Source organism: Vicia villosa, linkage group LG3, assembly GCF_029867415.1.
Source record: "Vicia villosa cultivar HV-30 ecotype Madison, WI linkage group LG3, Vvil1.0, whole genome shotgun sequence".
Taxonomy (NCBI): domain Eukaryota; kingdom Viridiplantae; phylum Streptophyta; class Magnoliopsida; order Fabales; family Fabaceae; genus Vicia; species Vicia villosa.
Window position 1 is genome coordinate 214,821,792 of NC_081182.1, and position 24,012 is coordinate 214,845,803.

A 24,012-nucleotide genomic window follows, 5' to 3' on the forward strand; every position below is an offset into this window, starting at 1 on the left:
AGATTGGTACCTTGACAGTGGTTGCTCAAATCATATGACTGGGAGAAAGAACTCAGTAGTAAACCTCAAACTTGAGGGAACCAACTATGTGACTCTTGGTGATGGAGATATAAGAGAAGTCAAAGGTGTTCGCAAGACAAAAGGTCAGGGTGTTCCTAATCTACATAATGTTTTACTTGTACAAGGACTGGCTGCAAATCTTATAAGCATCAGCCAACTATGTGATGAAGGACTCCTTGTCAGGTTCACTAAAGAAGAGTGTATTGTTACCAATAAAGAAAATGAAGAGGTCATGAAAGGAGTCAGATCTGAGAATAATTGTTATCTATGGGAGCCTAAAAACTCCAAGTCACTGACTACTTTTCCTATGGCCAAAGAAAAAATTGAGGAAAAAGATCAAGAAAGAACTATCAAATTGGAGGTTCCTGTTCCCAGAACAAGGATCCAAACAGAAGAAGTGGATGAGTCTGATGATGAGACTTATATTGAAGAACTCACCAGAGAAGAACTTGCTGCTGGATACTCTGAGGTGTGTCTACTAAATGGAGAATTGAGCAAGAGACTGACAGTGTATGAAAATGCTTATTCCCTGTTACAAGAAAAAAGAGTAAATCTCATGATAAACATTGTTGATCTAGAGGGAAAACTGCGAGACACGAAGAAGGGAAAGAAGCTCAAACAAGAGGCTCAACATTCGGGAAAACACACACCTGTCTCAACCAAGAAATGCTATCAATGTGGTAAGATAGGTCACCTGAGGTTCTCTTGTCCTAAAACTCAACCATCTACCAAAAGAAATACCCCTCAACAGCAAAACCTGACTAAGAGAAAGCCATCACAACGAAAGTCATGTGTGAACACTAAATACTCAAGCCATGACAAAAATGAGGAGGAGGCTGTAAAGAAAACAGGAAGCTCTAGAAGAAGGAAACCTAGACAAGACAAACATCACAAAAAGGACAGGTGCATTCCTGTTACAAACAAGAACGAGACAATAATGGAGGATGTTGTAGAAGGAAGTGAGTCTACTACCTCAGTAGAATATGTCAATGTTAAAACAGATGTCTTAACATCAAAATTTGCTGAGAACTCAATTGTGCGCATTAAGACAAACAAAGCCTTCGGGATTGGTGAATGCTCTTCAGTAAATATTCAAAATGCTCTTCAAAGGGAAATTATTGCTCAGAATCAAATCCCAGGAGCTGTTAGAAGATCTAGGAAAACTGTGATAAATGCACCTAATGACACCCGAACTAAAGATATGAAAGGAGAAGTCCATCTGTTCAAGAAGGGCATTATTCTGAACACGGTCCCAAGGAAGGTATCCATCGACAGTCAGTCCCACCTGAGAGAGGAGACACTAGGGATAGACCAAGCTTCAAGATTCTGGATGGAAAAAGCAAAGGACTCACAGTTAAACTTGAGAAATCAAGAAAGTAAGGAGAGCAAGACTCTTCTGATCACAACTGAAGATGTGAATCTGATAACAGGTATGATTCCTACAAATCTTTTGGGCTGGTCTAAATCAAGTTGGATACACCAAAGTGTATCTCACCAGAATGTCGAGTGGAATGTCATAACTATGCCCTGCTACATCAAAAACTATGTGGAGGACAAATAGAACTCTACACAAAGGTCAACTACTAATCTAGATATTGTTAATAAGTTGGATGTAAAGGTCCTCCTGGTTCACAAAAAGATCCTCCAGCTGTCATCCCACCACAACAACTCTAGTGTAATCACAAATTGCACTTTTCCCACAGAAACAGGTTTAGAACTAACTCACTTCATTGAGATGCCTCAACAATCTCTGTTCATCTCGTTCAAAGCAATGCTTTGTCTAAACATGCAAATAGAAGTGACTAATCCTGATAGGATCTTGAATGATGTGCAAATGAGAATGGTGCATATGGTGCATATTGAAGATGATTCTAAAGAAAGTGACGAGAATGTTCCTAACAACATCAATGACATTTTTACAAAAGCCCTTGATGCTACACGGTTTGAAAACTTGCGGAGCAAGTTAGGACTCTGCATCCTTGAGGAACCATAGATTTAACAACAACAACAAAAATTGGTGTAAAGACAGTTGTCTGCTTTGGCAACATTTATGGCCAAACAGGGGGAGAAGTAGTAATGTCACCCCAGAACAACAAGTATGGTGGTTATGTGATCAACAAATCTGAAGTACCTATTATTTTTGTGTTAATCTGTTTGTGCTTGTGCTGCTCTTGTGGTTTGATATGTTTGAGCACTATGGGCATACTGGTGGTGTCTGTTGATTGTATTGTATTAGCTTGCTTTGATTATTAGCTTGCTTTGATTATGTTTTGGTTGCTTAGTTTCTGCTGCAAGTGTTTCTCTGATATGGTGTGACAGGTTATTTTAGCCAAATATATGCCAAAGGGGGAGATTGAAGATGTTTTCTTGTTGGCTGCATTTGTGGTAAAACATACTTGAGTATTTAGTGTCTTGACTACTGTCATGACATGTTTGATATTGTGTTATGCAGGCTGCATGTGTGTTAAGCTAATACAGGTTCTGCAGTGAATGTCATGACCGATGTCATGACATCCTTGTGTGACAGCAGAAGCTGTTATATTTTATTAATTGTGTTTCCTGATTTCTCTCAATCAATAGTTTAGGAAACCTTTTATTGTGTGCTGAATATTTCGTCCAGAAGATTTTGCTGACAGCACATTCTGTAACAACCAGATGGCATGTAAATTATGTTAACTTGTTTAACCCTAATTTGTTTCTAAAAAAGCCCAAGGCCCAAGAGCTGGATATAAAAAGTCTGAATCCTAATTTTGAACGCAGAGAGAGCAAGTTGTTAATTGTGAAGAACCATAGTTTTGTAGCTGTCTCTTGTACTCCAAGCAATTGTCTTTGATGATTGCGTTGGAATAGGTTGTTTGTGTTAATTGTCACTCTAAGCTTTTAAGCACGAGTGTGTGTCTCTTGATTGAAGCTTTGAAGCAGATCAAGGTGTGTTTTTGAAATATGTCTTCTCTCTGAATTTATGAAATGTTTATTTGTAATCACTGCTGTGATTGAAGGGGAGTGAGTGGAGATACTCAGGTCTAGGATTATATTGGAATTGCATTGGGTAGGTTTTAAGTGAGGAGTTGTAAATTGGGAGTTTATCTCTGAATTAATTCTGCTTATATTGGATTCCCTCCCTGGCTTGGTAGCCCCCAGAGTAGGTTGTTGAACCAAACTGGGTAAACAATTATGTGTGTTCTTTATTGTTTTTTGTTGTTTTGTTTTAATTATCTGTGTTGTGTAATTGTGGATGTAATAACATCCAGCAAGACATTGAGCGTGAGTTACTAGAATTTTCACCAAGGAACCGCAACGAAATTCCAGCAGTGGCCTCCATAATGCCTTACTATCCTCCATAAATCTCCATCTCCATTTTGCTAGCATTGCTTGATTGATGAAATTTACACTTTTGATTCCCAACCCGCCCTCCTCCTTACGACGACAAACGTCCTGCCATTTCACCCACGAAATACTTCTTTTCTCCATACCCCCACTCCAAAAGAACTCCCTCTGAATTCTAATCATCACCTTCAAAACAGCCTTTGGAACCTTATAAAAGGATAGGAGATAGATTGGAATAGAATTCAGGACAGCGTTTATCAAAGTAACTCTGGCTCCCATTGATAAATGACGACCTGACCAAACTGATAATCTACTCTTCAGCTTACCAATTATCGGTTTCCAGACTGATTGAGTTCTGTGATTGCAGCCTACTGGAATGCCAAGAAAATTCATTGGAAAATTACCTTTAATGCTGCAGAGATAAGAAGCAGTCGCCTCCATAAAAGATTCGTCGATATTTACACCCGACAAGCTACTTTTACATAAGTTTATGTTGAGACCAAAAACAAGTTCGAAGCCTCTGAGGATGGCTTTCACGCAACGAATATTGCTCCAAGACGGTTCGCATAAAATTACCGTATCGTCAGCGAATTGAAGAAGATCAAAAACTAACTCATCATTCACCTTAAAGCCCTTGAAATCTCCATTTGCCGATGCTTACGATATCATCATTGATAAACCTTCAGCCACAAGAATGAATAAAAAAAGGGATAGAGGGTCTCTGTAACACCCCTTTTCTAAACCCCAAATATATCATTCAATCACACAGAGTAATCATGCATAAGAAAAAAGGGAGCCACATGTTATTTTCATCACAATAAAAACCTAAAAAAAACATCCAACACTCTTAATATGCAAAGATCATATTTGTAACACAAATGTATATCTCATGCTTTCATACATTATGCATAAACGCTTGCGGAAAACAATTGAATTGCTATTAAAATGTTCAATGAATATATCCCATACTATATTCATTTACCAAATTCTAATTAACATTTAAATCCACAATCTTGGCCACATAGCCTTAAACAACATATCTGAGATCTCAAACAAATACATCCGAATATCCAACAAAACATAGGGAATAGCAATATCCAAACATAAGCATAAGTCTAAATAAAATCCTCCCAAGTGTTACATGATCAGAGCATATGACTCGCTACCTAATCCAATAACAAACTCAGGAGCTCCTCGGCTAAATCCTCGGACAAGCTACTACTCGTCGGAACCTGCACGTTATCAACGAAGGATAACATTCAAACAGAAGGGTGATAATTCAACTTCTTATAGAAAAACATAATAATGGGAAATGCAACATAATTAAGCATACATTTCAAGAATTCATCACTCTTCATAAAACATGTATTTATCTCCGATATAAAGTTAACATGTTCCATACCATCAAGCATCGCAGTCAAATTCACAACCTCACATATTGACGATTTACATATATACACATATATCACTCATACATATACATATATTCCACATTTCACATCAAATATGTATCAATCACATATATCTCATTCTCATCTCATTCTCTAATTCATATAAAATGATTCATCATTCCACATATATGCATATCAATCAAATTCACATCCACACATTCATACCACATAATCACACATAATAACATTTCACACCGACACGTGCGAATCAAGTGTGACTCTATGCGATATGCATGTGGATCCCTCCGTTATCGTTTCCGGTCATGCCGATTGTCATTCTCTCAAGACTAGATAACCACATCAAAGCCCCATACTCGTTAAGCTTTCAAACCCCATACTCGTTAGGTTTGGGACAAGTAAATAACCTTCGCGAGATTACCCAACATTGCCACTTTCAAAGACTCATGCTTGTGTACGTGTGCAACAAAACAAGACTCGTGCATTTAAGACGATCTCTCTATCTCTTAAACTACATAATCACATCTTTGCAACTTTGCACAACATTACACAACATGAAATTCAATCCAATATCACACATCAATTATCATTTAGCAATCAATCACATAATTCATGGTATTAACATCTCATAAGGCATCCATGAACATTGATCATACAAGATTCATCCATAACATACATATATAATTACATGTTATTTTCAATTAACATCATAATTAAATTAAACAAATGCCAACCAAACCTACTATATCATGTAGAAAATCTCATTAGCTTTCTAACGCTTCGAACGGCGCATAAAACGGAGTTACGGATCAAAAGTTATGGCCTTTACAAAAATCTGCCAAAAATAGAATCTGCAGGTCGACGCAAAGAAGGCATAGGTCGACACATTGCTGTTTTCCATCTCTCTCGGGTATGCGCTCGCCGATTCATGTGTCGACGCAAGGATGCTATAGGTCGACTCACAGAACCTATAGGTCGACGCATGCTGAAGGAAAATGGATTTTTTGCTGTTTTAAGATGCTCAGGTCGACTCATACCTCTGTGTAGGTCGACCTATGCTGCGTAAAACTCAGAAAATCACCATTTTCTTCCCCATTCCCCTCATACAACACCCATTAACCCAAACACAATCCATACATCAATTAAAAGCAAAATTGGCACACATATGATGTTCCTAATCATGTTTCTAACCATGGGTCATTCATACAACACTTTAAACATGAACAAATTATAAAATCTCATTGTTTTATCATAAACCCTAACATTTTCCAAAACTATGAGATGAAGAGATGAAAGATTACACAAACACACATTACCCAATCATGTAACTATAAGAACTTGGATTCAAACCCTTACCTCTTGAATTTCTCGTTCTAACTTCAAGAAATCTACAATCCCCTTTTCTTCTCTATGCCTCTTTTCTTCTTTCTACTCTTCTTTCTATCTTTCTATCTAATTTAGGTTAACTCATAAAATTCTATTCTAACTCTCATTATCTCAATGGGCTTAACCCATCCACTATTCTTATTTCTAATTCCCATTAAGCCCAATAGCTAATTCTAATAAAATTCTACCATTTATTAATTAGCTAAGTAATATAATACCACAAAATCAAATAATTATTACTCAAACAATAATTAAATAAACACACAAACAATATCAATTATCAAATAATCTTAATTAAATAAAATCTAATAAAAATAGGATGTTACAGTCTCCCTATTTCAAACCTTTTTCCAACTTGAAATTCACAGTTGGGCTACCATTAACCAAGACTGAAGTTGTGCCGTTACATATGCAAGTCGTCATCCATTTCACCCTCCAAAACCAAATCTTGATAAAATATATTTCAAGAAACCCCAATCACTTTAGTGGTTTTAAAATATCTTTTGCCATTTTTTAATAGAATAATGTTATCTTAACATTCAAAATTCCAAACCATATGTTGTGACACAGTACTACTAAATTGACACAATAAAAAAGAAAAAAATGTAAGTAAAAAATGAAATAGTATCACACATTATACATAGAACGTATTGGATACTTATAAAATATTACATTTTGGCAGTTGATATTTCTTTATAAATTAATAAATAAATTGCTAATATATAGTTAGAATGTTAAGACTTTATATGGTAAAATTAGCTTGTAGTTTATAGCTTGTGACCGGTAACTGGTAGCTGGTGATTGATAGTTGATAAGTTAATTTGAGTGTTTGGTAAATTAATTATTACACTAGCAAATAAATACAAAATAATTCAAAAGGACATTCTTATTAAGAAATTTGTGATTTATTTATCTTATCATATTATATTATTAGATTATTAAATTAATTTATATTTGATAAAAATAAATATAATGTTAAAAATAAGTTTATTATTTAATATTATATCATTAAAATCATAATATATATCCAAAAGTAAAAATAGATTTTTATTAAAATAATATGAGTATAAACGGAATAAAAAATTATAAATTAAAAGCTACAAACTCAAAAGCTACTTTAAATAGTTTTAAAAAAAACAAAAGCTAGTGAAAACACTAAAAGCTAAAAAGAGTTACTAAACAGAGTTTATTTATACGAGTTGAAAAGCTAAAAGCTCTTTTTATGGCCTTTACGAAACAGACTTTAATTAAACTTTGGAACACTTTTCAGTTATTGTTATTTGCAACAATGCAGCCTCCCCGGAGAAGAAGGTGTGTCCGTGTCCGGCCATCAGCTCCGGAGAAAGAATCAAAGCATTTTATGAAAGCCATACTTCCCTCACCAATTCATTCCAAACAAGTTGTATGCTTCTGTTTCTCTCTCTGTGCCTAACTACTTTATCACTCTTTCACTTGATCAAATAATGGGTTGTTGCCAATCATCACCACAGTCTATGTAACTTGTTTTCTAGTTTTATACATGCATGCATGTTGATCATTCCAATATCATTTTATTAAGAAATATGTTCTTGGTTCAGTGCTGATAAAAATTGGTATTCTGTGCCCAAATGTGTCACCCCTCTTTTGAACTTTCGTCTTCTACTATAAAAAGATGAATTGTTTATTTTTGTAGAGAATTCCAGATGAGTTTATAACAAGATTTGGGAATGAACTCAACAATGTTGCTACTATTACTGTTCCGGATGGTCTTGTTTGGGAAATGGAACTCAAGAAATGCGGCAACAACGAAGTCTACTTTTGCAACAAATGGCAAGAGTTTGCAGAATACTATGGTATAAGATATGGTTGCTACCTGTGTTTCAAATATGAAGGGAATTCAAAGTTTAGTGTTATTATATTTGATACAACTTCTGTTGAGATTTCCTATCCAATCAAACCAGACACAAAGGGTTCTAGTCCTAAGAAAAGATTCATGGTTGAAAAAAGTGAGAATGATGCTAAACAGGTCAAAATCATGTCTAGTTCTGATTCTAAGAGAGAGAATGCTGCCAATGAATTCAACCCAGACAAACCTTATTTTCGTACCAAAATTGCTAAGGGCCAATATGCGGTGGGGATTTTATTTTTGTAGTTTTTGGTTTGAAGTAAAAAGTGTTATTTATGTTGTCAGTTAAATTGATTTCTCATCCATTGTGCAGTATGTTACTCCTAAATTTGCTAGAAAGTATCTGAAGCCAAATGTTCCTATCAAGCTTCAAAATTCTAATGGAGATCAGTGGGAAGTTTCTTGTGTATTCTATAATGCCTTCGAATCAGCAATGCGAATGGTGAGGGGATTCATTAAATTCAGAAGGGACAACAATCTGTCAGAAGGTGATATTTGTGTGTTTGAGCTGATTAATGAGAAGCCGGTTGTGCTAAAAGTCACAATGTTTCGCGCGGTTGACTATGGCGATTAACAAGTTCTGTACATGCTCTCTACTGTGATGAAGAATGAGGCATGATATATGTTGTTTTGGTATTTGATTGCTTAGATGAATTGAACTAACCAACTAATTTAGTAATAGGAACTTATATATTTTGTGTTTGACTGCTTTAATGGAATGTTTATGTTTCTTTTTGTATAATATTGATGAAGCAATGTAAAAGATCAGAACCCTAGCAGCAGCTTGAGAATTTTTGGACTAGAATTGTGTCTTCAAAATTATAATGGATTATTTAGTAGATGGTGTAAAAACTGTTATATTTACCTTTGTTGCTAGCTATTACTTAGCATGTACATGTGAATTGAATTTCAAAGGATAAAAGTAAGGTGCTGATGGATCAAAAGAAATTAGACCTGTATTATATGCTACTGCTGAAGGTTGAGCTTTTTTTGACAGTATGGTTCAACACTAATGGATTAGACTATATATATATATATATATATATATATATATATATATATATATATATATATATATATATATATATATATATATATATATATATATATATATATATATATATATATATATATATATATATATATATATATATATATATATATATATAGTTTAAAAAACTCTATATTTTAAATATGAACTTATCAATAATTAAAGGGAATCCAGCATATCTATCTGACCGGTCAAAGTAAAAAAAATTATATCCACCATACATAAATTAAAATTTTTTAAAAAAAGTGATATATTTTCAACAACTAGTATGTGTCTTTGTTTGCCTATAATATTAATTAATAAATGTGTGCGTGTGTGTGAACTAGCGGTGAAATGCTTAATGAAGTAAGATAATAATAATAATAATGTATTATTCTGGACATCTCTGTGTGTTTGTTTGCCTAATCTGTTCCTATACATGAAATTTCATTATTATATATTTTGTGACAAATGGAGAAAAGTAAATTCTGTGAAGCAGATGGGGAATTTTTTGAAAAAGTAAAAAATTGGCAGATGGGAGAGAATCCTCTGCCATTTCTAGTCCCATCACTATCACATTATGCTTTTTCATTTTTCTATACAAATATTTAGAAACTTTCTCAACACACTTCACTTGTTATTGGTATCGCCAACAATGCAGCCTCCCAGGAGAAGAAGGTGTCTCCTGCCATCAGCTCCGAAGAAGGAATCAAACCATTTTATCAAAGCCATACTTCCTTCACCCATTCATTCCAAACAACTTGTATCTCTCTCTGTGCCTAAACTAGTTTATGACTCTTCAATACTAGTATTGTAGTATAGTGTATACTGAACTGTGTGTAGCTTGTTTGGGACTACTTTTGTTATGCATGCATGTTTGGAAGTGTTGGTTTGTCATTGATTTTGCTTCTACAGTTTATTCTAACTTAAAACACTTGTTATGAAACCAAGTGTGAAAATCTCATAATTCATAAACATGTACCTTCCTCTAAAATTTTCTTCTATACTATGACATTATGGTCTTTTATCGCTGCAGAGAATTCCGGATGAGTTTATATCAAGATTTGGGAATGAACTCAAGGATGTTGCCACGATTAATGTTCCGGATGGCCGTGTTTGGGAAATGGAACTCAAGAAATGCGGCAACCAAGTCTACTTTTCCAACAAATGGCAAGAGTTTGCAGAATACTATTGTATAGGTTATGGTTGTTACTTGTGTTTCAAATATGAAGGGAATTCAAAGTTTAGTGTTATTATATTTGATATTACTTCTGTTGAGATTCCATATCCATTCAAAACAAACACAAAATATTTTAGTCCAAACAAAAGTTTTAAGGTTAAAACAAGTGAGAATCATGGGGAAAATGTCAAAAGCATTTCTAACCCTGCTTCTAAGAGAGCACAGGATGCTGCCAATGAATTCAATCCAATCAACCCTTATTTTCGTACCAAAATCAATACGGGGAAAAATGCGGTGAGCATTTTACTCGAATGTAGATGCTGATTTATTAGTTTATTTATTCATGTTGCCACTAAGACTTATATATATATATCTCATTGATTGTGCAATGTGCAGTATGTTAGTGCTGATTTTGCCCGAAAGTATCTAAAGTCAAATGTTCCTATAGAGCTCCAAAATTCTCTTGGAGAGCAGTGGGAAGTTTTTGCTGTAACGCATGATTCCAGATCATTGTCAACAATGCAAATAACTAGAGGATTTCCCAAATTTCAAAGGGACAATAATCTATCAGAGGGAGATATTTGTGTATTTGAGCTGATCAAGTTAAAGCCGAATGTGCTAAAAGTTTCAATGTTTCGCGCAATTGACTATGGTTATTAACAACTTCTGTATGCTCTCAAATGTGATGGATGAGGCATGATGTTGCAGGCTATATGTAGTTTTGACACCAAATAGTAATAGTCAATTGTGTATTATGCATTCTACGAGATCATCAAGCAATGTTGAAGTTTAGAACCCTACTAGAAGGTTGAGGAATTATTGGACTAGGATTGTCTTCAAACTTTTATGACAGTTAGAAAAACAGGTTGGCTAGACAGGTTGAGAAATATTATATTTTTCATGTTGCTTGCTGTTACTAATGCCTGATGAAATGCAATGAATGTTGAGTATGTTTAGATGCAATAAATATTCTGTATTAAATGAACTAAATTCAGATTAAAATACCTCTAAAAAGGTGTAATGGATTTCCACCTTATGCGCTCTAAAAAGGTTACAACGTACAAAGTGGTTTTTGTAAGAAAGTTAAAACCATCGGTTAATTGAAGCATCCTGCTACAGTTTTTCAACTTCCTGAGCAAAAACTAATACAGAATTGGGAACCCGAAATACGGTTGGAAGAACCTTTAAGTGGAGATACCCTTTAACTTTAACTACTCTTTGCAACATTGTTGGCGGCGGGAGAAGAACTTACTGAAGGAGCTGGTTCAGAACATGCCTTGAGAACAGCTTCATTCTTCCGAAAAGAAGAAAAAAAACATAACATTAGCCATTGCCAGTCACAATTAATGTTATATCTTTGGAAACAAATAATACAAGAACGAAAATAATTGAGTAAAGATGAACAAAAACAAAAGGAATGACTCATGAACCACAGAAGATAAAGTAACAAAGCAACATCCTTAATCATTTTTTCGCCTATTTTATTAATAACGTAGAATGCTAAGCTAATTTAACGGATAAGCATAAGAAAGTAAACTAGCAGGGTGATTGCAAGTTGTTGGGGGAGGTGTTATTGAAATACCTGCCACACACGGAGAAGACGCTTCTTGGCATTGGCTTTACGGGTAGTGGTGAGTTTGATTCTCTTCCAGAGGAGTCCTCCAGAATCATGCTTCTTCACTTTCTCCAGCACACGTGTCGCCCAAAATGCACCAGCCATCTACTTTATTTTGCCTACAAAATAAACACAAACAGATCAGATTCAATTAAGATTTCATTCGACACAAGCATCGTCCTATTTCTTACACTGCCCAGTAGTCTCCAATCAATAGAAAATGCATAATTTTCATATATTTGCAACACTACACAGTACACACTACATAACATTCATTAGTTTGTAAAACAAAGAACTAGACATAAAAACAATATAACAAAATCAACAACAAGCAAATAAAAATCAAACCCCCAACCAACCACAAGATATACTCACAAGTCACCTCTTCATTCTGTCGGTGAGCAATGTAAAATGGCCATTCCCTCTCCCCCAATTTAAAAATAAAAATAAAAATAAGAATCTCTCTTATAGTACTAATCCATTTTTTACTACAAGTGGATTAGAGCTGAGTATACAAAAAAGCCCAGCGCATTCTAGCTTGGTCGAATTATTATAAAGTGTTAGAAAGTAGAGACAGAGAACTCAATAGATTCTGATGAAGTTTGGAGTATGAGTTTAGGATTACAAAGTATTTATAAAGAAACAGTAGCACCTAACTACATTTTATCATCAATAACTGCTCACTTAACCATTACTAATAACACTAACAGAATATTACATAAACATAAACTTTCATAATCTGTTTCAGCCCCAAAATGTAAATTAACTTTTTTCATTATAAGCCATTGGTATCAATTTTGGTCAGTAAGGGATGCAAAAACGGGAATTCAAAGTTTATCAATTCTCAGAAAGAACAGTGTAGAGAAAGACACGTACTAACCTTGATTTCGATGGTGGATGGAGAAGAAGGAGGTAGTGGACGGAAGATAGAATCTGGTAGGGTTTGAGTTGGAAAGTTGGGAGTCGAATTAGATGGATGCCTCCATACAAAAACCAATATATTATGGGCTGGCCCAAAACTTAAACTCTATCAAAAGGGCCTGAATTTCAAAACAAAAAAAAAATTGAAATGAAAAAACGTGGAGAGAGAAACCTCAAGAGTCACGGCGGGAGGAGGAGTGAAGGATGAATAAGCGGCGCGTACAGTGGTGGCGGCTTGGCTAGGTTAAATGCGAAACAAGAACTCAATTAAAACCCAATCTGGTGAAAATTCTTCAAAATCTTCAAAATATAAATTACAAATAATGACAATTTTCAACACAATGAATTAGAGTTAAAAAGGGATTTTCTCTTTCTACCTAAATGTGTTTGAAAATTTTCGGATATACATTAAGCAGCAAATTACTTCAAAGACGCATTTTTAAAATTTTTTAGATTAAATTCAGAGATGCATATCTGAAAACACTCTTGAACCCATTTACTATTCATTTTTATTCAAATTAGCGTCGTTGTCGGAACCCTATTAATTTTAACCAATATTAGAATCATACGATTTGTATCTTTTCCTTATGCCCCTTCCGTTCCTATTTTTCTGGCCTTTACGCGGCCTAACGTAAAATATTATATGACAGTTAAAAAAACAGGTTGGCTAGACAGGTTGAGGAAATATTATATTTTTCATGTTGCTTGCTGTTACTAATGCCTGATGAAATGCAATGAATCTTGAGTGTGTTTAGATATTTCATTGGTTAAGTTATTATGATAGAATAGAAGACCATAATAGAAAGGCAATTGAATTTCAAATCATAAAGTTACTGGATCAGTAAAAGTATTCCTTTGTGAGTGTAGTAGAAGAGTGAACGAGGAAAAAAATTCCAGTTGTGTAACTGAGGTACTAAAAGATGTAGTCAATGAATAGTGAATGGCATCCAAATAGAATGATAGAATTTGTTGACTAAAACTATGATGACAGACCTAAAAATAATGAGTTAAATAAACATGCCAAGTAACCTTCTATATGTTCATCTATCAAATATGTTTCGCGTGTTTCAATTGGTTTCTAAACAAATACCCCTTTGTTTTGAATAAACCAGTAAAAAAATATTATTTGCCTCAAATATGTTAATTTAGACTAAGATAGCTAAAGGGTATTATGGTGAATTCCAGAACAACAAATTTTCTTATATTATAGATATAGATATTTCTCCCAAATATGTTAATTTAAACTAAGATAGATAAAGGATATTACGGAGAATTCCAAAACAACAAATTTTCTTATATTATAAATTATATTATAGATATGTAATTTGGTGAGAAATAAAAGTTATGATAACACTCTACTTATAGAGTTTTAGGTACTGTTTTTGCACAGTTTGGTCATAAAGCTGATAGTATCTCTTTGGTCTTACTAGCTTTTCCTCAAACGCACACTTTCCCGTATGACAAGTGACAAAAGCTACCTCTTCCATTTTCTTTCATTCATTCAACCAACTTGGTTTTCTGCTGCTGAGCTTCAAGACTGATCTTACAATTGTGACTAGTCACTGTCATTTTGCTTATGTCAATTTAGTGATCAACATAGTTACTATGAAATGAAGAGAACAATAACATCATATGTTCATTGTTTGTATTTCTAACAGTGACAACTCCTTGATTCAATGATGACATTTTTGTTGTTTCTTTCCATGCCTTATTAGTTCTCTAAACTCATAATCACATTCTGTAATCACTTTTTCTTGGCAAATACAATGCACTCTCACCTCTCATCCTCCCGGGCCAAGGAATCTAAACACTTCATGAAAGCCATACTTCTCTTACCTGTTCATTCCAAACAAATCAGAATTCCAGATGAATTCATATCAAGATTTGGCAATGAACTCAACAATGTTATTACACTTACTGTCCCTGATGGTTGTCAATGGAATATACAACTCAACAAATGCCACAACAATGAAGTTTTCCTTACCAACAAATGGCAAGAGTTCTCACAACACTATTCTCTACATTATGGTTACTACTTAGATTTCAACTATCAAGGAAATTCTAACTTCAATGTTGTTATATATGATACAACTTCTCTTGAAATTTCATATCCAATCACTACTAGTACTACTACTACTAACACTGCTTCCAATGAATACAACCCAAAAAACCCTTCGTTTCGCTCTAAATCCTTCAGCAATCAATATGCGGTGAGGATTTTACTTTCTATTTTTGGTTTTTTTAAGTAAATGTTTGACTTGTATTATTGTTATGGTACCATTTGAATTGATTTATCTTCTATTGTGCTGCGTGCATGCAGTATATTAGTTCTGATTTTGCTTCAAAATATCTCAAGCTAAATGTTCCTATCAAACTCCAAAACTCTCGAGGAAATCAGTGGCAAGTTTCTTGTAGAAAGCATACAGTCAATTCCTCAGCAATGCGAATATCTGCTGGATTCTGTAAATTTGCAAAGGAAAATAATTTATCAGAAGGAGTTACTTATGTATTTGAGCTGATCAAGAAAGTGCCTGTTCTTGTGCTACTAGTTACACAACTTCACAAGGTTAAAAAATTTTCATCAATTCTATTTTATCTGAATGCATAGAGTGTGAATGGTTATTGCTTATTGCAATTCAGGCTCCCCGTGGAAGGCATGGGCGGTCGGCGAAGGAAAAGCATTTTAAGAAGGCCATACTTCCCTCGCCCCTTCATGAAAAACAAATAGTAAGCTTCAGTTTCTCTTTGTTTTGTTTTGAGTTTTCTGCTAAATACTGATAAAATCCTGATGATGAGCTATTATTACTGCAGAGAATTCCGAACGAATTTGTAACAAGATTTGGGAAAGAACTCGGAGATGTTGCTGAAATATCTGTGCCAGATGGTTCTGTTTGGGAAATGAAACTTGAGAAACGGAACGAAAACATTTTCTTAAGCACCAAATGGCAAGAGTTTGCAGAATACTATTCGATAGAATATGGTTGCTACATGTCATTCAAATATGAAGGAGATTCAAAGTTTAGTGTTGTTATATTTGATGCAACTTCTGTTGAGATATGCTATCCACTCAAAACTTCATGTACTAGTGCTAGGAAAATGTCTGAGGTTGAAACAAGTGAGAATCATGGCAAACATGTCATAAGCATGGCGGCTAAACATGGATTTGAAGGAGCTGAGATTGCCGCCAATGAATTCAACCCAGAAAACCCTTTTTTTCGTACAAAAGTCTATAGAGACAGGTATCCGGTAAGGATTTTACTTTTGAAGTTTTTGGTTTAAAGTAAATGTCTGAGTTATATATTTATGGTTCCACTGAAATTGATCTGTCATCCATTGTGCAGTATGCTCCTTCTCATTTTGCTAAAAAATATCTGAAGCCAGATGTTCCTATCAAACTCCAAAATGCTGATGGTAAGCAATGGGAAGTTTGTTGTGCATTCAATATTGCAAAATTTCCGGGGGCAATGCGAATACTGAAGGGATATTTTGAATTTCATAGTGATAACAATCTGTCAGAGGGAGATCATTGTGTGTTTGAGCTGATCAAGTTGAAGCCGGTTGTGCTAAAAGTCACAATGTTTCGTGCAGTTGACTTTGCCGAGTAACACCTTCTGTATGCTCTTTACTGTGATGAATGAGGCATGAGATGTTGCATGCTACATGTTGTTTTGGTATTTAATAGTTTACATGGATTGCACCAACTTGTAATAAGCACTTAATGTATTATGAGTTTGATTTCTTTAATGGATTATTTTACATGGATTTTTTGCTTATTAAAAAAATATATATATTTTGGGAACATGAATCAACAAATTTCTCAAAATACAAAAGTTAATATTACTATACATATGAGCCAAAAATAAAATAGAAGTTTACAGAACTCCTTCACTAGTAGAATTCTACATTGTCTCAAAGGCAATAAAATCATATTCTTCCTCTATTATATATCATGATTATAAAAAATAAAATAAATTCATCTTCCAATAAAGTAACAAATCATGTATTGTTGATCATTAAGCTACTGAATTTGAGCTATTTCCACTAAAATCTTGTGAAGAGATTGTGGCTTGGAGAAGAATGGACAATGATCACTGCCTTTGATTTTGAAAACTCCTTCAGGTGGATTTTCCCCCACAAGCTTCTCTTGGACATCTGGTGAAAGAGCGCGGTCATCCAGTGTTTGAATGTAAAAACGGCGGGCTGTACCGTATTTGTCAGGAGATAAACACAGCTTCTCCATGATTGGACCAATAGGACTTTGTCTCATCGAAACCATGGCTAAAGCAACGTCCTGTATCACAACACACCGCATTTCAAATAATAATATAGAATAGAAATAGTATCCACTGATTTATATAACATCCAAAGACATTGGCGACGTTATGGCGGATTTTGGAAATATCGACCGATATTGCAGGTTTTTCCGCCATAATCCGCTAAAAATCTAGAAAGAAAAAAGTTAGAAATAGACTCAAGTCCTAATACCTTTGCTGGGGATTGATTAAAATACAAGCCTTTCATCTGCTCTTTCTCAAACATAAATCCTGTTGGAGGCTTTTCTTTACCATTACCATGGATCAGAAACTTCGATTCTTGCATAAACTGTTCAGCTGATCCTAGCTGCAGTATAGATGATTTGTTATACTCCATCCGTCTCAAAATATGTCACTTTAGAATATTGCACACGAATTTAGTTGAGATTGCACAGCCAATAAGTAAATCAAAGTACTAGATACCTGATCAGCAAAAACATCAAACGGTCTCTGACCATCGGTCACCATTGTAGCACAGAGGAAAATCGCTTTTGAGATCTTGTGTGGATAATGTTCCAATGCATAAGAAACGCAAGCACCGCCAATGCTATGACCAACAAGAACAACCTGCAAAATTTCAATTTTCATGAAATATATTCATAACAGAATGCAGGACAATAACTGCTTTAATTTCAGTATCACGTGTCTGAACCTTTTCGTCCTCGGGAAGGTTTTCAAGATAAACATTTAAAGGTTTTGAATATTCTTCCAATGTAGTGACATTTTTGCTGTCTGTGAGATCAATTCCAGATCCCGTAAGATCTAAGGCAACAGGCTGCAGTCCGATTTCTTCTAGAAGCGCAACAGTCTTGTACCAACACCATGCTCCGAAACCTTCTCCATGGATTAATACAAACTTCTTTGTTTTAATGTTCACCAGAAGTTCTGGATCCTGGACAGAATATAGCAGCAGGTTAATAATGCACAATCGAAAAGACTAAGATTTAAGACAGTACTGCTATACCCTATAATTTAAAAATAAAATTTCAGACCGTGGCTAACAAAGTCTGTTAAGAAGTCTATTGTGCAAACACAAGATTGTGAAGAGTATATGTATGGAACAGTCAAAGTCAAATCATTTTCATTCTAGGTCCAAGCAAACATTTGCAGCCAGCTACCAATAAAATGATGCATAAACTCAAACAACATTTCAAAGAGCCTCAAAAGAAGGGATAAGTTAGCATCTGTTTGGTTCTGCGGTGTCAAAAATTGATTTAGATTGAAATAATTTAGAGAAATTGATTTTAGTAAAATGATTTATGTTTGAATAAGTTGACGTGAAAGTGAGTTGAAGAATAAATTTGATAGTAAAAACCATGTTTATAGACAAAAGTTATATTTCCTACCTATAAGTTATCATCATTTCTATTCATGGACCCCGAACATACAGTTGAGAAATGTGGCTGGGCCTAACTCAATCCTACAAAACCGGCTTGCAGGGTGAAGATTGTCCAACCTATAAGCATATGTTCACCCCATATATTGTCCGATGTGGAACTCATTAGTTCTAATCATGGACCCCGAACATACAGTTAAGAAATGCGATCAGGCCTAACTCAATCCTATAAAACCGGCTAGTAGGGTAGGGTGAGGATTGTCCAACTTATAAGCACATGTTTAGTTCATATATTATCCGATGTAGGCTTAACACATGCTGTAATCAATTTAAAGTCTTCAAAACCAACCTTTAAATCTCCCAAAAGTGAAACCAAAGATACACTTAATTTAGATAAAATCACAAACAATCCTAGTGTATAAGAATAGACATTTTGAACAAAATCTGAGTCCAAACATGAAAAACCCCTAATTGTCTGTCCCCTTAGATATTTGACTATAGATAGAGTCTAGTAAAAAGGAATAAGAAAAACATGTTCCCTACACAAAAGTAGGGTAAAAAATTACTACATGAGTATATAGTGGAGTCAACATTCACAAGTCAGGGAAGTGGGGTATGTATGTATTGTAAAAAGTATAACAAAATACATGCAAACAATCAAAAACACAGTGAATTGGTCTCCTTTACCTTTTTCAGCTTATAAAAAAAAAAGTAACCCTTTTCAGACACATGTTAGTAGATCTTAAACAAATCATGAAAACCCACTTTTTATAACTAATGAAATGATTGAAAAATCAAAACTTTAGAAATGAAAAAGTAGAAAAAAAAAAGTTGAGAACCTGTTTGTTATTGTTGTTGTTGTTGTTGTTGAGTTGTACAGAATCGGGTAAAGTGCGTCTTCTAGAGCTAGTTGAACCGATTCTCCTAGACATGGAGCCTTCAAACCTCTGAGACAATTGATGCTGTTGAAGTGCCATGGATAATGCTTGAAGATGCAATTCTTCTTCAGTAACAAGCTTTCTCTGTGATCTACCACCGATTCTCTTGCTTCTTGATCCAACCTCTTTGGAATCCTTTTTCGACATACAAATGAAATGATTACCCATTGAGAGAGAGAAATGAATGAAATTGAGAAGAAAGAAGAAGATAGAGTTGAGTAATAGAAGAAAGAAGAAGATGAATCGGTTGAAGAATTGATTGTGTTTTTGTTTGGTTATGGAGGTTTCGGAGTCGTGAGTTGTTGGAAATAAATGCAAAATTAAATTAAATAAATAAATAAAATAAAAAAGAAATGTTTATTTATGTGAGAATGAAAGAATAGAGTGATGAATTCATTGACAACTGATTTGTGTAGCTTATATTAAATGTTTGTGTCTCTTGTCTTTGTATTTCAATTTCAACGATATGTGATACTTCTCCTACTTCAAATCATTTCATTATTTCAACGTTTTTTTTAGAAAAAGAAAATATATACTGTGTCAACCAATGACGATCATGTTAAGTGTTAAGTCACGATCATGTTAAGTATTAAGTCACACTGTTATTTTAAAAAAAGTTATGTGACATGACTGATTAATGAATTCCAATTAGATAATAGTGTAAAATTATTTTACACCGTCAGTGCATTACTTTTAATCTCTTTTTCTCTTTTTTTATTTATTTATAGAAATTAAAATAGAATTTTCTTTTTCAATTTATCTTATTTATTATTATTGAAATGATGGTTGCATTGCATTGCATGCTTTGGTTAGTTTTAAGTTTTTGAAGGGAAAAAGTGAATAAGTGTAAGAGTGGTAGGTGAATGGATGCGTGAAGTTGTCCGGAAAATAAGCGGATTTTGTGTAAGCGGTTTTCAACGTGCATTCAGGGCCAACTTAACTTATCTCATTATTCATCCCTATATTCACATTGCTTCTAAAAAGGTCAAATTTTTCTTTTACTAGGTTACACACTAGGCTATATAGACTCTTTTTTTATTACTAGATGTAAGATTTTGAAATACGTCACAACTCTGAATTTTTAACACTGTTACTTTTTTTTTTTTAAAGTATTTAAATAACCAACATTTTTAATTTATTTCTCAAACTAAATGGCATTTGGAGATATTATTCGAAATAACCGACTTTAAAAAAAAAAAAAAAAGAACAAAGAGATGTGTCTAGTTGAATTGGTGCTAGTATTGTAAAACTAAGAGGTGTCGTTCATTGAATTGGCGACTGCATGTGGTGTAGTCAATCCAATTGGCAATTACATGCATTTCGTAAGAAAAGTCGTCAATTAATTTGACATTTTCATTTGTACAATGTCGTTGACAACATCTCTTATGAAATGCATGCAGTCACCAATTTAATTGGCAATAACTCTTATTTTATTAATTTTTTTAAAGTGGGCTAGTTAGAAAAATTGGTGGAAATCATGGTTACTTTAAGAATTTAATTGAAAATGTTGGTTATTTGGATTAAAAATTTCTTTTTAAATTCTAAAAAACCCATTTCTTCAATATATTTTAAACTACTTTTTTTTAAATATTTTTTAATATATAAAAGGGTTTTGTGCTCGTTAATTGAATGAACAACATCCAAAATAATAAGGAGAACTGTTGGGGTTGGTTGAAAATATACATGTTGAAGAAGTCTCGCATCGCTTAGTTTTGTGAAGGAAGGGGAGCCCAAGACTATATATAGGATCCAAGTTCTTTGTTCCAAGATGCAACAGTCAAAAGCACTTTAAGCTTGTATTTGACATTTTTTTTATATTTCCACTTATACGTGTTGTTAAGGGTAGTTAAATATTTGTTTCAAGATGCACCAGTCAAAAGCACCATAAAATCGTTAAGCGTAACTATTTGTTTCCCCAACTACTTAAAGATACTATAACACACAAGGGACAAACTAACCTACTAGGATCTATAATCACCTTTTATCTTAGACAAGTTTACTCTAGTCATGAGTCTATCTGCATAAGTTGTCAAGAGAATGCCAAGATTAGAAGGAACCTAACTAAATCAGATAAGGGGAAATATTTGTCTCTCTACCAGAATAGAAGCAAAAGCAAAGATTGGACTAACCCTCTAAGCAAGGTACGCATAAGTCATTGAGAAAGTAACCTCTCTAGCATGCTTCTAAGTCCATTTGTCTCTATTAAGGGATAAGGTGACATCTTGAAGCAAAGAGAGAAGTTCCTTAAAAACGGGTAGCTCTCTAAGGAGGAAGGGTCTCCACCACCTAAGATCCTAAGAAAAGACTTCATTAACTACCAAACCAATTTCTCCCACTAATCCATCATACTGAAAAAGTTTAAGAGCAAGCCAAGAAAATTAAACTTAAGGGGGGATAAACCTGACCAATGATCATTTAAAAAGGAAGTTTGCTTACCTAGCCCCACTTTTCTTATGACACTATTAATAAATTAATATGAGATATCTTTCTCTTTAGAACCAATAAGAGATATCTCGTTCCACTAGAGAAAAGTATAACAAAAACCCTCAGTCATGCCTCCATAAAGAGAGGAGATCATTAGAGCTCCATATAAACAAGAATGTCTTTCCACAGACTTGGGTACCCTGTAAGTGTAACACCATTCTAACCACACTTATAATTTACGAATAAATTAATTAAAACAAAGTCACACAAGGGTGTCACACTTCGTATAAACAACATAAATATTACTGCTTCGTAACACAGGTTACACAATTTAAGATTCAACTTCTCAAACAATACACATTCAAGATGCTTATACGATATCAACACTCATTTAAAAACAATGTCGTGGCGGAATCATTATCATGCAATCTTTAGTATAAAATAAAACTCACTTTGAGTCTTAAAACATTTAACTCAAAATAAATAAACATAGTTCACAACTTGCATCCAAAATAAAATATAGTTTAGAAAATTCAAACATCAACCCCAATTCGATGTTACATGATCAAAGCAGAAACCACTACAAAAAATGATAACTAAAGAATGTATCCACAACTAGCTTCCACTTACTTCAATGGAAGGTACTCGTGAGTATCTGCACGTTACCTGTGTAGAGGCAACATTAAAACAGAAGGGGTGAGTAATCTTAATCAATTATAAAAGATATAAGAAAGCATAGATTTGCAATAATTATAAATTACAAATCAGCAACATCAAATACATCATATACTCACACCTCAATCATCACAGTACTTAATGCATAACTTCCATCATAAAGAACACATATAAATCACATAATAAATATAAGTATCACCAAATCACACAGCATCAACAAAAATATGTAATGCCACATAGAATGTTATGCAACAACACTGACTTAATACATGTGGTACCAATTCATACTTTCCCTCATATCCCCTGACTAAATATGCAACACTCACTTTTCCCTATTTTCCTCTTTTTATCTAGTAACACTAGACCCTTTCTATGCTTTCCCTCATATCTCCTCACTTGTTCTCTTGCAATTACCTCATTGCCCATTAAATCTTTACACATTATACTTTATTATATATTTCTTATTATTTTAATTATTAACAACGTGAAACTATTATATAACTATTCTAAATAGTTCTAACTTAAGAATTTATATTCTCGCTAACAACCTAATCACCCCAACAAATCACAACTATTTCATGAATAAACACAATAAATCACTAATATTCATAAATAAATACACAGTCATCATAATTGTATATTTGGGGTGTTATAGTAAGCAGTCTCCGTCTACACTTTACCATAAGGGCAGGGTTAACCAATCAATAATCCCTCACTCCTAATCCCCATCTAGATTTTGGTTTGCAAACATTATCCCACTTAATCCAGAATATATTTGAAGCACCTTTCACTCCCCTAAAAACCTTATTTGTAACTTGACAAGTTTCTCCCAAACTTGTATAGACATCTTCAGAAAATACAAAAAGAAGATGTGAATGGATACACGAATATTATCTGAAACAGTCTGATTTTTTGCATGTGCAGGTCAAGGATAGCCAGTCTTGGATGATGAAGCACCTGCTTCACTCCAGACTGCTCTATCAGGAAATGAGTATTCATTTGACTGGCACTGGAGGGAATTTTCAGTCCAAGAAACTGTACAGTGCCCTTAAAGATAATGAGGAGAAACCAGTATGGAGACACCTCATGTTTGGCCACTATGCTAGGCCTCGAGCAGTCTTTATCCTCTGGTTAGTGTGTAATGGTAGATTGGCTACCAAGGTGAGATTGAAGAAATTTGGAATGATCAGTGATGACTGTTGTGCTTTTTGCTTGGAAAAAGAAACTTTAAACCATCTGTTTTTCTGCTGTGCTAGTTTAAAGGAAGTGTGGGTGAAGGTTCTAAGGTGGGTCCATGTTAATCATACTCCTCTGCCATGGGACAGTGAGTTGGAATGGATAATCAGGAATTGTAAAGGGAAGAGTTGGAGAGCAAGTCTTATTAAGTGTGTTGTTACAGAATCTATCTACACCATATGGAGAATGCGAAATGACAAGGTGTTTGGACATGCTAGTTATAGTGGAAACATAGAAAAAGATATCATAGATAGTTTAGTCTATAGATTATGGAATG

The 24,012-nt window shown here is 34.1% G+C and overlaps 4 protein-coding genes across 6 annotated transcripts; 2 read left to right on the forward strand and 2 right to left on the reverse strand.

Moving 5' to 3' along the window:
• The first annotated feature begins 7,470 nt into the window (after positions 1–7,470).
• Positions 7,471–11,231, forward strand: LOC131659918 (putative B3 domain-containing protein Os03g0621600). Its single transcript, XM_058929032.1, has 6 exons — positions 7,471–7,584; positions 7,855–8,292; positions 8,381–8,623; positions 9,759–9,860; positions 10,134–10,571; positions 10,674–11,231. The coding sequence occupies exons 1-6, from the start codon at positions 7,471–7,473 to the stop codon at positions 10,935–10,937; spliced, it is 1,599 nt and encodes a 532-aa protein (XP_058785015.1). The 3' UTR covers positions 10,938–11,231.
• A 4-nt stretch (positions 11,232–11,235) lies between these two features.
• On the reverse strand, positions 11,236–13,041 carry LOC131593519 (uncharacterized). 3 transcript variants are annotated; one of them, XM_058866028.1, is made up of 4 exons: positions 12,986–13,011; positions 12,773–12,872; positions 11,860–12,011; positions 11,236–11,571 (listed from the first exon to the last, which is right to left on the reverse strand). In XM_058866028.1, the coding sequence occupies exons 3-4, from the start codon at positions 11,995–11,997 to the stop codon at positions 11,485–11,487; spliced, it is 225 nt and encodes a 74-aa protein (XP_058722011.1). In that variant the 5' UTR covers positions 11,998–12,011; positions 12,773–12,872; positions 12,986–13,011; the 3' UTR covers positions 11,236–11,484. The 3 variants fall into 3 exon arrangements, with proteins under 3 accessions (XP_058722011.1, XP_058722010.1, XP_058722009.1); XM_058866027.1 differs by having other exon boundaries at positions 11,860–11,997; positions 12,773–13,041; XM_058866026.1 differs by having other exon boundaries at positions 12,773–13,040.
• A 1,420-nt stretch (positions 13,042–14,461) lies between these two features.
• Positions 14,462–16,561, forward strand: LOC131593520 (B3 domain-containing protein REM8-like). Its single transcript, XM_058866029.1, has 5 exons — positions 14,462–15,023; positions 15,134–15,379; positions 15,454–15,540; positions 15,625–16,059; positions 16,155–16,561. The coding sequence occupies exons 1-5, from the start codon at positions 14,580–14,582 to the stop codon at positions 16,416–16,418; spliced, it is 1,476 nt and encodes a 491-aa protein (XP_058722012.1). The 5' UTR covers positions 14,462–14,579; the 3' UTR covers positions 16,419–16,561.
• Positions 16,562–16,662: 101 nt separating this feature from the next.
• LOC131593521 (putative methylesterase 12, chloroplastic) lies at positions 16,663–19,749 on the reverse strand. The gene is made up of 5 exons (XM_058866030.1): positions 19,302–19,749; positions 17,779–18,018; positions 17,550–17,693; positions 17,299–17,433; positions 16,663–17,104 (listed from the first exon to the last, which is right to left on the reverse strand). Exons 1-5 carry the CDS (start codon positions 19,566–19,568, stop codon positions 16,832–16,834), a joined length of 1,059 nt encoding a protein of 352 aa, XP_058722013.1. The 5' UTR covers positions 19,569–19,749; the 3' UTR covers positions 16,663–16,831.
• Positions 19,750–24,012: the final 4,263 nt, after the last annotated feature.

Bases quoted from the DNA above. Each gene is read 5' to 3' on its own strand.
- LOC131593519 (XM_058866027.1), bottom strand. From the start codon at position 11,997: ATGGCTGGTGCATTTTGGGCGACACGTGTGCTGGAGAAAGTGAAGAAG. The intron at 11,572-11,859 runs GTATTTCAATAA...TCTTTTCGGAAG, and splicing joins GTCTTCTCCGTGTGTGGCAG to AATGAAGCTGTTCTCAAGGC.
- LOC131659918 (XM_058929032.1), top strand. From the start codon at position 7,471: ATGCAGCCTCCCCGGAGAAGAAGGTGTGTCCGTGTCCGGCCATCAGCT. The intron at 7,585-7,854 runs GTATGCTTCTGT...TTATTTTTGTAG, and splicing joins CAATTCATTCCAAACAAGTT to AGAATTCCAGATGAGTTTAT. The intron at 9,861-10,133 runs GTATCTCTCTCT...TTATCGCTGCAG, and splicing joins CCATTCATTCCAAACAACTT to AGAATTCCGGATGAGTTTAT.
- LOC131593521 (XM_058866030.1), bottom strand. From the start codon at position 19,568: ATGGGTAATCATTTCATTTGTATGTCGAAAAAGGATTCCAAAGAGGTT. The intron at 18,019-19,301 runs GTTCTCAACTTT...TATTCTGTCCAG, and splicing joins ACAACAACAATAACAAACAG to GATCCAGAACTTCTGGTGAA. The intron at 17,434-17,549 runs GTATCTAGTACT...TCTATACTGCAG, and splicing joins TTGATGTTTTTGCTGATCAG to CTAGGATCAGCTGAACAGTT.
- LOC131593520 (XM_058866029.1), top strand. From the start codon at position 14,580: ATGCACTCTCACCTCTCATCCTCCCGGGCCAAGGAATCTAAACACTTC. The intron at 15,380-15,453 runs GTTAAAAAATTT...ATTGCAATTCAG, and splicing joins TAGTTACACAACTTCACAAG to GCTCCCCGTGGAAGGCATGG. The intron at 15,541-15,624 runs GTAAGCTTCAGT...TTATTACTGCAG, and splicing joins CCCTTCATGAAAAACAAATA to AGAATTCCGAACGAATTTGT.